Source organism: Typha angustifolia, chromosome 10 (genome assembly GCF_048772165.1).
Source record: "Typha angustifolia cultivar Huaian chromosome 10, ASM4877216v1, whole genome shotgun sequence".
In the NCBI taxonomy this organism is placed as follows: domain Eukaryota; kingdom Viridiplantae; phylum Streptophyta; class Magnoliopsida; order Poales; family Typhaceae; genus Typha; species Typha angustifolia.
In genome coordinates, this window is record NC_133248.1 from 11207523 (window position 1) to 11220868 (window position 13346).

At 37.5% G+C, this 13346-nt stretch overlaps 3 protein-coding genes across 4 annotated transcripts; all 3 read right to left on the reverse strand.

Annotated features, from left to right (window-relative positions):
* Positions 1–1217: 1217 nt before the first annotated feature.
* On the reverse strand, positions 1218–3153 carry LOC140768870 (GDSL esterase/lipase At5g45910-like). 2 transcript variants are annotated; one of them, XM_073109320.1, is made up of 5 exons: positions 2883–3153; positions 2562–2777; positions 2322–2470; positions 1864–2140; positions 1218–1711 (listed from the first exon to the last, which is right to left on the reverse strand). In XM_073109320.1, exons 1-5 carry the CDS (start codon positions 3118–3120, stop codon positions 1488–1490), a joined length of 1104 nt encoding a protein of 367 aa, XP_072965421.1. In that variant the 5' UTR covers positions 3121–3153; the 3' UTR covers positions 1218–1487. The 2 variants fall into 2 exon arrangements, with proteins under 2 accessions (XP_072965421.1, XP_072965420.1); XM_073109319.1 differs by having other exon boundaries at positions 2559–2777.
* An 862-nt stretch (positions 3154–4015) lies between these two features.
* Positions 4016–5948, reverse strand: LOC140769003 (GDSL esterase/lipase At5g45910-like). Its single transcript, XM_073109508.1, has 5 exons — positions 5698–5948; positions 5376–5591; positions 5126–5274; positions 4671–4947; positions 4016–4486 (listed from the first exon to the last, which is right to left on the reverse strand). Exons 1-5 carry the CDS (start codon positions 5933–5935, stop codon positions 4263–4265), a joined length of 1104 nt encoding a protein of 367 aa, XP_072965609.1. The 5' UTR covers positions 5936–5948; the 3' UTR covers positions 4016–4262.
* Positions 5949–8773: 2825 nt separating this feature from the next.
* Positions 8774–10677, reverse strand: LOC140768861 (GDSL esterase/lipase At5g45910-like). Its single transcript, XM_073109310.1, has 5 exons — positions 10425–10677; positions 10101–10316; positions 9851–9999; positions 9397–9673; positions 8774–9215 (listed from the first exon to the last, which is right to left on the reverse strand). The coding sequence occupies exons 1-5, from the start codon at positions 10660–10662 to the stop codon at positions 8992–8994; spliced, it is 1104 nt and encodes a 367-aa protein (XP_072965411.1). The 5' UTR covers positions 10663–10677; the 3' UTR covers positions 8774–8991.
* Positions 10678–13346: the final 2669 nt, after the last annotated feature.

A 13346-nucleotide genomic window follows, 5' to 3' on the forward strand; every position in this document is an offset into this window, starting at 1 on the left:
TACATGAAATTAATGTAATCAAGGACTTATCAGACTTAATTTAAAAGTCGGCCTAGAACAAATTAAAACCTGCACTTGCAATCCTAAGCTTCTTAAAATAACACTAAAACCTAGAGGAGGATTGAATAGGAAACTCACCAAAGTGCATCCAATAGGTAATTTCCATGTTCCAATATATTTGATGCCGCTAGTTTGATTAGCCTCTAATAACTATCAGATACCAGATTAGATAATCCGTCGACTTAAAAAGTTTAAGTTGTTAAGTAATAAGCTTTGATAGTCCAAAAGATGGCCTTAATAATTTTGTTAGGCACATAGGATTTCACTTCCTCCAAACTCTTTTCAGAAGTAGTAATAGTTTCCACCGAACTATCCAACTATAAAGAAAGACAGTCTTGAAATAGTCTTTGCACTCTGCATTCATATAGTTTTTGTTACAGTATTACTAACAAGTTGAAATAGTTGCGTTGCAAATAGAAGGCCTCAACTTCCGGAATTATCCAAGTTGTGTACTCGGGACTATTAATTGGAGGAAGGTCTGTGATATTGATCTAGTGCTGTGGCACCCACGGCTGCAAAGTTTGCTTGATTGAAGCATGACAAAAAGAAAAGGAGGAAGAAGGATATGAAGAGCTTCTCCATTAGAACAAAGCAGACGAGACGAAGAAAACAAAGGAGATAATACTATAAGATGCATGTCCCTTTCTTGGCGTTCCTGTCATTTAGCCATCTTGGAGAAATGGAAGCAGACACGCTTGCGATTTGACTCTTGGAAGATTAATGGAATGCCTTATGATCTTAGTCTCTCAATTTTAATGTCAAAAATTAGTAGTTTAGAAGATACCATGTAGTATTTTTTGCGTATAATATAAATTTGTTGTGGCCCATTTAAAAGAGTTATCTCTCTCTCTCGAAATCAATTCTTTAAAACTATCTAAGAGTGGGTTCACTAAGATCTTTTAAAAGTCTTCAATTCAATCATGAATTAAAGAGTTGCTTTGTTCTTTTTCCATTTGTATAAAAGGCTGGTCGGCAAATAATTGTATTAAATCAAACGTCAATGCATAGCGTAAAGTCTGATTAAAAGAGAAGCATTAGAGGAATGATACTTTGATTCAAGCCCACAAACATACACATAAAATAGAGATGAATTAGAAGGATGATACAAGCCCACTGGCACCACGAAAATCTAGAAATGAATATTAGAGGATTGCGCATGCTAAATATGTTGTTGCAATAGATTTGACGTTCTACAGCACTGGCGATAATGAATTCTGTAGTAGAAGAAAACGAAAGAAAGAAATTTATTCATTGGTGCATGAACTTCTAGTAGTTCATGTCCTATTCACACAAAGAAGTAGAAAGGGAACGATAACAACGAGCCAAGACTTAGTAATCTTGTCAGTGTTGACATCTGGCTCGTTCTTCTAATTTTTTGCTAGAAACAAATATAAATCATTTAATATTTCTGCAAATGTACCAAACTTTTAGTGGGTTCGACTCAAAATAGGTGGACTGGCGTAAGGACCTTTGAGCCAACTATTGGCAATGTAACTATGAGAAGCTTCAGTTAAGTGAATCCCATCCCAATTCACATAAGTGGATGGATCTTGGCATGCACTTGAGCCTGGAAGAGCACAAAATGCACTCATATTGTAGTTATAGGGGCCACCTCCTCCGCAGCAAGCCCTGAGTGCTCCATTGCTAAATCCTACAATAATAGTTAAGAATAGTCGACCCAATTAATTAGGCGGCAGATAAACTTGCTATTCTTGATGTTGTTGTCAATCTTAAGTGTCTTTCCAATAACAGTACGCAATTAATAAACAAACCCAAAGTCTTGTCTGCAAATCTGTAACTCACCAAATCGCCTTGGTTCGGTTGCAAATTTGATGTAAGGGGCGTAGTAATCTGCGTTAATGATGGTTGCATGCGGATACTTGCACCGCAGCTTCTGGACTGCGTTGCGAAGCATCGAGTTGTGGTAGGATGCCAAAGCGTTAAAAGCCTTCAAGCATCCAGTACGAGGATCGTAGTCTCCCTCGTTCGAGCTTTGAAACACCGTTAAGACAGATGGGAGGCATCCAGAGGGTACAGTCCCTGGTACTACAAGATGCACTGCCCCTTCTTGGATCAGCCTCTGCATCCCATCGTAGAAGATAAGCCATGATCAGCATGTCAGAACATTGGAACTTTTAGTTAATTTTACTAAAATATCCTCGAGGATAAAAACATTTTTTTAAGGAAGGAGGGGGTGGGTGGGTGGGTTACAAAGAGTCTGAAAAACAGGGTGTTATTTTGTAGTATTCCCTAGTTGGTACCTCAATGGCCATTGAGATGGTGTTTATGATTTGAGGCACATAAGATCTGGCTTCCGCCAAGCTCCTCTTGGCTTGCCGTAAATAGTTGTAGTCGTTCCCGCCGAACTCTCCGACGAAAAAGAGGGACTTCCGGAAATATTCTTTGCACTCTGCTTTTTGATCCATGTATTAGTAAACAAATAACAATGAAGCTTCGAAAGTTAAGTTTATTTATATTGTAAACTAGTTGATGATTACGACTTTCAGTTGTGTTGCACAAGGAAGGCTTCAACTTCTCGAACCATTCAAGCTGCACATTCAAGGAGGTATTAATGGGAGGAACGCTTGTGATGTTCTTCTGCATGAAGAATGCAAGGTCTAGTGTTGTGGCACCAAAAACGGCAAAGTTCGCTCCTTGGCTGAAGTTTTTGTCTTGTGCTAAGGACGGTGGAACAAATGGTAGCCCCAAAGTCTCAGCTACGTGTTGAGATACAAACGTAAGTATTCAACAAAAAAATGTTCCAAATTAATTCATAATTTTTTTTTTGTGGTAATCTAATAAGAATTGATAGTCGAAATTACCGATGAAGTCGATAACCAAGCGGCCATCGGAGCTGCGGCCCGTCGGACGCCCGAAAAATGTCTCTCCATAAGGAGGTTGGTTTATAGGGAAGACTGATAATATTTGGCTTCCTATGATCACAAAGTTTCCGGTGTCGGCGTAAGAATCGCCGAAGCTAAAAATTGAGGTGTAATATTGATGAATACAGTATGCTTCATTGAAAATTGCTAAGAGGAGGAATAAGGATAGAAGCTTCATTATAAGAGAAGAGAGAAGGAAGAGGACGGCGAGGTGTCATTAGATTCTTGCATGAACCCCCATTAAATACGAATTTCATATTTATAATTTTTTAAAATTAGTTATTTTTAATTAATATCGGCATTGTGAAGATAAAGGAACACGCAAGCTTATTTGACTTGATAAAATAAGTTTAGCGATCATTAATAGTTGCATGAAGTGTATGAATAAACAAACATCTCGAAATTGACTTCTTCCTTCCCTTCTTTTTTCTTTTCCAATTTCTTTTCCTTTTCTCTCTTTCTATATTCTTTGGATTGGATAGACAACAACTTCTTCTGGCGCGTATGGCTTGCAGTGATCACCGGTGAGTGGAGATGACATACGCTGAATGTTGATTTATGTTTATTCGGACGCATATAAAATGGCAAGTTCGTTTGGGCAAGTACTTCTCTAATACAGAAGACCTTGATATAATGATATAGGGAGGAAAAATCGAGGGAGGAAAGAAGAAATTGTGACACGGCCCTATAAAAAAGAAAAAGACATCTATAATATGTTAGAATTATCGTGTATTTAATGTAAATATTAACTTTGAGCTTAATTTTTAAGTGAGCTTTGTATGTTATTGGATTAATGATAGAATTAAAAAGGCTTAAAGAATATTTTAATAATATATATATATTTATTTATTTTAATTTTGTAAAGAGAAATGAATAAAATAAGTATGACGAAAATAAATTTAAGATTAGATTTAATATTTAAAAAATATTAATATGATATATGTGTGCCACAACTTCTTACCAGTTTTGGGCTACAAAAGAGAGACATACTTAGAGGACTGCAGACGCTAAATATGTTGTCGCAATAGATTTGACGTTCTACAGCACTGGCGATAATGAATTCTGTAGTAGAGGAAAACGAAAGAAAGAAATTTATTCATTGGTGCATGAACTTCTAGTAGTTCATGTCCTATTCACACAAAGAAGTAGAAAGGGAACGATAACAACGAGCCAAGACTTAGTAATAAGAAGTAGAAAGGGAGCGATAACAACGAGCCAAGACTTAGTAATCTTGTCAGTGTTGACATCTGGCTCGTTCTTCTAATTTTTTGCTAGAAACAAATATAAATCATCTAATATTTCTGCAAATGTACCAAACTTTTAGTGGGTTCGACTCAAAATAGGTGGGCTGGCGTAAGGGCCTTTGAGCCAACTATAGGCAATGTAACGATGAGAAGCTTCAGTTAAGTGAATCCCATCCCAATTAACATAAGTGGATGGATCTTGGCATGCACTTGAGCCTGGAAGAGCACAAACTGCACTAAAATTGTAGTTATAGGGGCCACCTCCTCCACAGCAAACCCTGAGTGCCCCATTGCTAAATCCTGTAATAATAATAATTAAGAATAGCCGAGCCAATTAATTAGGCAGCAGATAGGTTGCAATATGCGACAAGTGTACTTACTATTCTTGATAGATGTTGTGGTCAATCTTAAATGTTTTTCGAATAACTTTTCGCAATTAATTAATGAATCCAAAGTCTTGCCTAAATGCAGATCTGTAACTCACCAAATCGCTTTGGTTTGGTTGCAAATTTGATGTAAGGGGTGTAGTAATCCGCGTTGATGATGGTTGCATGCGGATACTTGCACCGCAGCTTCTGGACTGCCTCGCGAAGCATCGAGTTGTGGTAGGATCCCAAAGCGTTGAGATCCTTCAAGCATCCAGTACGAGGATCGTAGTCTTCCTCGTTGGAGCTTTGATACACTGTTAACAGAATAGGGATGCATCCAGTGGGTACATTCCCTGGTACTACTAGATGCACTGCCCCTTCTTGGATCAGCTTCTGCATTCCATCGTAGAATATCAGCCATGATCAAAACATGTCAGAACTTTGGAACTTTTAGTGAATATTACCAAAATATCCTCGAGAAAGAAAAAAAAAGCATTTTTGAGGAAGAGGGGGGTTGGGTTACAAAGAGAATGAAAACAGGGCGTCATTTGAAATATTCCCTAGTTGGTACCTCAATGGCCATTGAGATGGTGTTTATGACGTGAGGCACATAAGATCTGGCTTCCGCCAAGCTCCGATTAGCTCGCAGTACATAGTTGTAGTCGTTCCCACCGATCTCTCCGACGAAAAAGAGAGACTTCTTGAAATATTCCTTGCACTCTGCATTTCGATCAATGCATTAGTAAACAAATAAGAATGAGTCCTCGAAAGTTAAGTGCACCTATATTGCAAGCAAGTTGATGAATTGTACAGGTTACGACCTTCAGTCGTGTTGCACAAGGAAGGCTTCAACTTGTCGAACCACTCAAGTTGTACATTCAATGAACTATTAATGGGAGGAACGCTCGTGATGTTGTTTTGCATGAAGAAGTCAAGGTCTAGTGCTGTGGCACCAAAAACTGCAAAGTTTGCTCCTTGGCTGAAGTTTTGATCTTGTGCCAAGGACGGTGGAACAAATGGTAGCCCCAAAGCCTCAGCTGCATGTTGAAATATAAAAGTAAGTACCCCAAAAAGAAAAAAATATTTACGAAAATTAATTCATAAAAAAATTTCCTGGTAATTTAGTGGGAATTCATAGTTTACCAATGAAGTCAATAACCAATCGGCCATTGGAGCAACGGCCCGTCGGACGCCCGAAAAATGTCTCTCCATAAGGAGGTAGGTTTATAGGGATGATCGGTAAAATTGGGCGTCCTAAGATTACGAAGTTTCCAGTGTCGGCGTACGAATCGCCGAAGCTAAAAATTGAGGTGTAATATTGATGGATAGAGTAGGCTTCATTGAATAATGCTGAGAGGAGGAATAAGGATAGAAGCTTCATTATAAGGGGGGAGAGAGAGAGAGAGCAAGAGAGAGGAGGAAGAGGAATGCAACGTATTGCTAGATTCATGCATGGCCCCCTTAAATAGGATTCCATATATGGAATTCTTTCTCTCTTTTCTATAATTTTGTTTTAATATCCGCATCTTGGAGACTACGGAACAAGCATGCTTACTTTGACTTTCAGATAATAACGTGACCCTCTCCTTTAATGGTCATTAATTGTTAAAAAAAAGACTACTTACATGCAGTGTATGTATAAACTTCTGGAAGTTGACTTCCTCATTCCCTTCACTTGTTTAAATTTTAAATTCTTTTCCCTTTTTCTCTTTTATGTTTCCTTTTGATAGATAACAACTTCTACTAATTAAAGAATACGACTATTGAGACGCATATGGCTCCAGCCTCCATTCATCCATTTACTCTGCTGATGTGATCACTCGTAAAATACGTTGAACGTTGACTTCTGAGTATTCGAATGCATTTATAATGGCAAGTTCGTTTGGACAAATACTTTTCTAGTATAGGAGACCTTCTTGATATGAGGAAATCCTGCGAGTAAAGAAGAAATTGATACACGGCCCTATAAAGAAACCAAGTATAATATATATAGATAGATATAATAAACTGTAATAGATCCTGTTACCATAGATTCATAACTTTCTTAGGAGACTCACTTTGGCAGAGTTTCTATTTGCTATTCTATTTTTATATGCCCTTCAAACCGACGGTCAACTCCATATTGTTATTACTATTATTTTTGCTGTGAAATGATTGAAAAAGTTCTCAAAAAGTGGGTGACGTGATCGAGAGGTTAGATCGAGTGTGCATGATCTTGTCGAATTCTCTCTTCCTAATCCAAGTCGAGCATGTCAATCAGGTGGTACCTGCTCTATTCCACCAAGTTGATACGCGTGATCCGATAAAAAGCAAACGAAGTTGTGTTTGTTTGAAAGTGAAATTATCCCCAACTTAATTCTCTTTTGATCAGTTTAAAAAGAAAAAAAAAATTTAAATGATATTTTGTTTAAATATCGACTTATTTTACTTCCAAACTACTAGAGGAGTTCTGGTTTTTTTTTTTTTTTCTTCTTTTAATTTGTGGTGCTGTAATAGACTTTGGGATGGTCTAGTCTCCAGTTTTGAATGATTATTTTAGGGGGTTTAAAAAATTATCATTAAAAATTTTTGGTGACTGTTGGCAAACAATAATTGAAAATTTATCCTTGGATGTTTTTTTTAAAAAAATTAAAGGGTTTATAGAGGAGTGTTTTATCCATCAAAGATAATATAAAGCTAATACAAATGTGGATCAGTCTAATTCATATATAATAAACTCAGAAAGGTAATATTAGACAAATTATGAGCACCCGTGTTGTTGCTGGCTAAATTTCCTCCATTCACTTTTATAATCTTATACAGGAACTTAATTATTAGAAAATGACTATGGAGGTCAGAGATTTGGTTTAAGCAGCTATAGAAATATCTCAACAATAAGATTTATACACTTCTTAAAGGAAGTATTTAATGATCATTAACTCTAATGAATTGCCACGAGCTCCAACTACATGAAATTAATGTAACCAAGGACTTAATCAGACTTCTAAAGGTCGACCTAGAACATATTAAAACTTGCAGTTACAATCCTAAGCTTCTTAAAATGACACTAAAACCTAGATGAAAATTGAATGGGAAACTCACTGAAGTGCATCCAATAGGTAATTTCCATGTTCCAATATATTTGATGCCCTAGTTTGTTTAGCCTCTAATAACTATCAGATACCATATCAGATTATCAGTTGACGTAAAAAGTTCAAGTTGTTAAGTAATAAGCTTTGATAGTCAAAAAGATGGCCTTAATAATTTTGTTAGGCACATAGGGTCTCACTTCCAAACTCTTCCCAGAAGTTGTAATAGTCCATCGAACAATCCAACTATAAATAACGACGTCTTGAAATAGTCTTTGCACTCTGCATTCATATAGTTTTGTTACAGTATTTACGAACAAGTTGAAATAGTTGGGTTGCAAATTGAAGGCTTCAACTTCTGGAATTATCCAAGTTGTATACCCGGGACTATTAATTGGAGGAAGGTCTGTGATATCGATCTAGTGCTGTGGCACCCACAACTGCAAAATTTGCTTGATTGAACCATGACAAAAAGAAAAGGAGGAAGAAGGATATGAAGAGCTTCACCACTAGAACAAAGCAAACGAGACGAGGAAGACACAGGAGATAATACTATAAGATGCATGTCCCCTTTCTTGGCGTTCCTGTCATTTACCCATCTTGGAGAAATGGAAGCAGACACGCTTGCGGTTTGACTCTTGGAAGATTAATTGAATGCCTTATGATCTTAGTCTCTCAATTTTAATGTCAACAATTAGTAGTTTAGAAGATACCATGTACGTTTTTGTGCGTATAATGTAAATTTGTTGTGCCCCATTTTAAAAGAGTTCTCTCTCTCTCTCTCTCAATCAATTCATTAGAACTATCTAAGAGTGGGTCCACTAAGATCTTATAAAATTCTTCAATTCAAGCATGAATTAAAGAGTTGCTGGTTATGTTGTTCTTTTTCTATTTGTATAAAAGGCTGATCGGCAAATAATTTTATTAAACCAAACGTCAATGCACAGCGTAAAGTCTGATCAAAAGAGAAGAATTAGAGGGATGATACTTTTATTCAAGCCCACAAACATATAGATAAAAGAGAGAGGAATTAGAAGGATGCTACAAGCCCACTGGCACCACGAAGAACTAGAAAGGAATATTAGAGGACTGCACATGCTAAATATGTTGTTGCAATAGATTTGACGTTCTGCAGCACTGGCGATAATGAATTCTTTAGTAGAAGAAAACGAAAGAAAGAAATTTATTCATTGGTGCATGAACTTCCAGTAGTTCATGTCCTATTCACACAAAGAAGTAGAAAGGGAACAATCGAACAACGAGCCAAAGACTTAGTAATCTTCTCAGGGTTGACATCTGCCTCGTTCTTTTAATTTTTTGCTAGAAACAAATATAAATCATTTAACATTTCTGCAAATGTACCAAAGTTTTAGTGGACTCCACTCAAAATAGGAGGGCTGGCGTACGGGCCTTTGAGCCAAGTATCGGCAATGTAACGATGAGAAGCCTCAGTTAAGTGAATCCCATCCCAATTAACATAAGTGGATGGATCTTGGCATGCACTTGAGCCTGGAAGAGCGCAAATTGCACTCATATTGTAGTTATAGGGGCCACCTCCTCCACAGCAAACCCTGAGTGCCCCATTGCTAAATCCTGTAATAATAATTAAGAATAGCCGAGCCAATTAATTAGGCAGCAGATAGGTTGCAATATGCGACAAGTGTACTTACTATTCTTGATAGATGTTGTGGTCAATCTCAAGTGTTTTTCCAATAACTTTTCGCAATTAATTAATGAATCCAAAGTCTTGCCTAAATGCAGATCTGTAACTCACCAAATCGCTCTGGTTTGGTTGCAAATTTGATGTAAGGGGTGTAGTAATCTGCGTTGATGATGGTTGCATGCGGATACTTGCACCGCAGCTTCTGGACTGCCTCGCGAAGCATCGAGTTGTGGTAGGATCCCAAAGCGTTGAGATCCTTCAAGCATCCAGTACGAGGATCGTAGTCTTCCTCGTTCGAGCTTTGATACACCGTTAACAGAATAGGGATGCATCCAGTGGGTATATTCCCTGGTACTACTAGATGCACTGCCCCTTCTTGGATCAGCTTCTGCATTCCATCGTAGAATAACAGCCATGATCAAAACATGTCAGAACTTTGGAACTTTTAGTTAATAGTACCAAAATATCCTCGAGAGAAAAAAAAAAGCATTTTTGAGGAAGAGGGGGGTTGGGTTACAAAGAGAATGAAAACAGGGTGTTATTTGAAATATTCCCTAGTTGGTACCTCAATGGCCATTGAGATGGTGTTTATGACGTGAGGCACATAAGATCTGGCTTCCGCCAAGCTCCGATTAGCTTGCAGTACAAAGTTGTAGTCGTTCCCGCCGATCTCTCCGACGAAAAAGAGAGACTTCTTGAAATATTCCTTGCACTCTGCATTTCGATCAACGCGTTAGTAAACAAAGAAGAATGAGTCCTCGAAAGTTAAGTGCACCTATATTGCAAGCAAGTTGATGAACTGTATAGGTTACCACCTTCAGTCGTGTTGCACAAGGAAGGCTTCAACTTGTCGAACCACTCAAGTTGCACATTCAATGAACTATTAATGGGAGGAACGCTTGTGATGTTGTTCTGCATGAAGAATGCAAGGTCGAGCGCTGTCGCAGCAAAAACTGCAAAATTCGCTCCTTGGCTGAAGTCTTGATCTTGTGCTAAGGACGGTGGAACAAATGGTAGCCCCAAAGCCTCAGCTACATGTTGAGATATAAATGTAAGTACCCCAAAAAAACAAAAATGTTACAAATCAATTAGTGAATTTTTTTTGTGGTAATTTAGTGGGAATGGATAGTCAAAATTACCAACGAAGTCAATAACCAAGCGGCCATCGGAGCCGCGGCCCGTAGGATGCCCGAAAAATGTCTCTCCATATGGAGGTAGGCTTATAGGGATGACCGGTAAAATTGGGCTTCCTAAGATTACAAAGTTTCCGGTGTCGGCGTACGAATCGCCGAAGCTAAATATTGACGTGTAATATTGATGGATAGAGTAGGCTTCATTGAATAACGCTGAGAGGAGGACTAAGGATAAAAGCTTCATTATAAGAGGAGGAAGAGGATGGACCTATTGCTTGATTCATGCATGGCCCCCTTAAATAGGATTCCATATATATGAATTCTTTCTTCTTCTTTTTTCTATTATTTTGTTTTAATATCCATATCTTGGAGACTAAGGAACAAGCATGCTTATTTTGACTTTGAGATAATAACGTGCTCCTCTCCTTTTAACGGTCATTAATTGTTAGAAAAAAGACTACTTGCATGCAGCGCATGTATAAACTACTCGAAGTTGACTTCATCATTCCCTTCACTTTTTAAAAAATAAAATAAAATAAGATATTTTCCTTTGTTCGCTTTATATTTCCTCTGGATAGATAACTTTTACTAATTAAAAAGTACGACTATTGAGGCGCATATGGCTCCAGCCTCTAACTTCTACTAATTTATTTTCGCTGTGAAATGATTGAAAAAGTTCTCAAAAAATGGGTGACGTGATCGAGAGGTTAGATCGAGTGTGCATGAATTATTTTACTTCCAAAACATTAGAGGAGTTCTGGTTTTTATGAATTTGTGGTGTTGCAGTAGAGTATGCCCTATGATACTTGTTTTGAATTTTTCAGGAAAACCCATAAAACCCGGGCTTTTTTTGCAAAATTTCCGAGGGCTATTAGCCTATTACCCTCTTGACCATATCGTTTTTTTTTAATTAGAGTGCTAATCTTAAATTGGGATCGCGTACTGTTTGAATTATATTATATGTTACAAAACTTTATTTTATGGTCATACTTCACACGTTTTAAGATTTATCTTTTTCTATTGCATTTTCATTTTTTAAGGGAAGCTAATAGATAGAATAATTCATTAACTAGCAAGGATTGCAATGAAAATACTGATACATAAAAAGTAAGAGAGATAAAGTGACGGCTCTTTAACTAAAGCTCCAAGGCACAACACAAAATAAAATGTAGAATGGCCTAAGAGATTTCTAGGAGCAAAGAGTCTTATGTTCAGTATTATCAACCTAATAACTAGAGATTTCATCAAATCCAATAGTTTAAGACATGACTTTAGCAACAAGGCAAAAGTATCAGAGATCACCCACCTGAAAACATAAATTAAAAGAAGAGAATACTAACAACTCTCTAATACTATTGCAAAGCCTAACAACGTTATACAGCCAAGGATCACCAAGAATTATAACAATTGTAGCTTAACAGACACTGATGCTAGCATCACAACCTAGTATTGTGAATGGGTCCTAGACCCTCTTCCCACCCAAAGGGTCTCATCTCCCCGATAGTGAATTCTATTAGGTAAAGGACACCAAGAGTGAGGGAGAATCAGCGGCAACAGCACTATAATACTAGCAGCCAAATGGGCAAAGCATTGGTGAAAAGTTGGAGACCAGTTTGGAATCCACGAGGGAGGGGAGGAGAAGAAGAGTAGTGGCTGGCAGCGGCGATGAAGAGCAAGAGTGGCGAAGGGGTTTTGGGTATATTCGAACCCTATGAGGGAGGTGGCAAAGGGTAAGGATGCAATAAGCTCGGATTCGGCGAGAGGGTGGCGGCTATGCTCAGATCCAACAAGGGAGAGAAGAAGAAGAGCAACGGAGGGAAGCCACAGCGAAACGGGTTGTGGTGACGGGAAAAACAACGAAGTTGATCGGGAGCAACATAATGGTGAAAGGAAGAGATCCCGAGCTTTTAGGGAAGGGGAGAGGAAAAAGAGAAGAAAAAAAAAGGAGATGAGAGACTGGGGGTTTTCTCCCCTTCCCTCCCTTAGCTTGTCGACAAAGGTAGGAGAGTGGGAAAAGTCTCACCGACAATGGGCAAAGGGGCAAACCTCTTCGGAGAGATAGAGAAAAGCCCTGTGCCAAACCCTAGCAAACCTCCATTATTTCTAAATTACACTCATTATTTTATCAAATTATGTTTGCATAATACTAGATTTTTTTATAAAAAAATACAAGTTAATAATTTACAAGTCAGCTGATCTATTAGATTTATTCCACTATCAGTTGAAAATAATAATAACAATAAGATCTTTTGTTTTGTTCAAAAGTTTAATGCGACAGTTCATTAGATGTTCAAATATAAATAGAAGGGACGAGTCGTTGCAAAAAGTTTGACCACACGTTACAAGTGCAAAATAATTAAAACCTATGCCGTAAGGACACTAACTGACTTTTATTTTATGAGGACGTGACAGCAATCTTAGCCTTCCTTGCATCATTGGGGATTTCTCAACCATCCATTGTTCAATTTTTCACAAGAAAAATGACATATGACCGAGCTCCCATGATGCCATATGAAATTTATAAATTAGCTTAATAGTATTAACAATGGTGGAAATAATCATAAGAATAAAGAAGAGAGAATGTACTCGTTGGCCATGACGTCATTTTAATGGACGTGGCATCCTTAGATGGCAGTAGTTTTAGAATTGGAGTTGAATATAAGACAGAGAAAAAAAGAAATGCTATTAATAAATAGCACAAAATGAGATCAACATGGCCATTATCAGATAATTAATTTGCATAATATCTGTCGCAATTGGATTATTAATGCAGAGCTTTAGCTAATTGATATAGATGGATTCGGTGAAGCATTCAACAAATTAGTGGCAAAGTTTTTTTTATAAATCTTCAAGAGAGCCCATATATATATATATATATATATATATATATATATATATATATATATACTACTAACAGTTAGTGGTTGT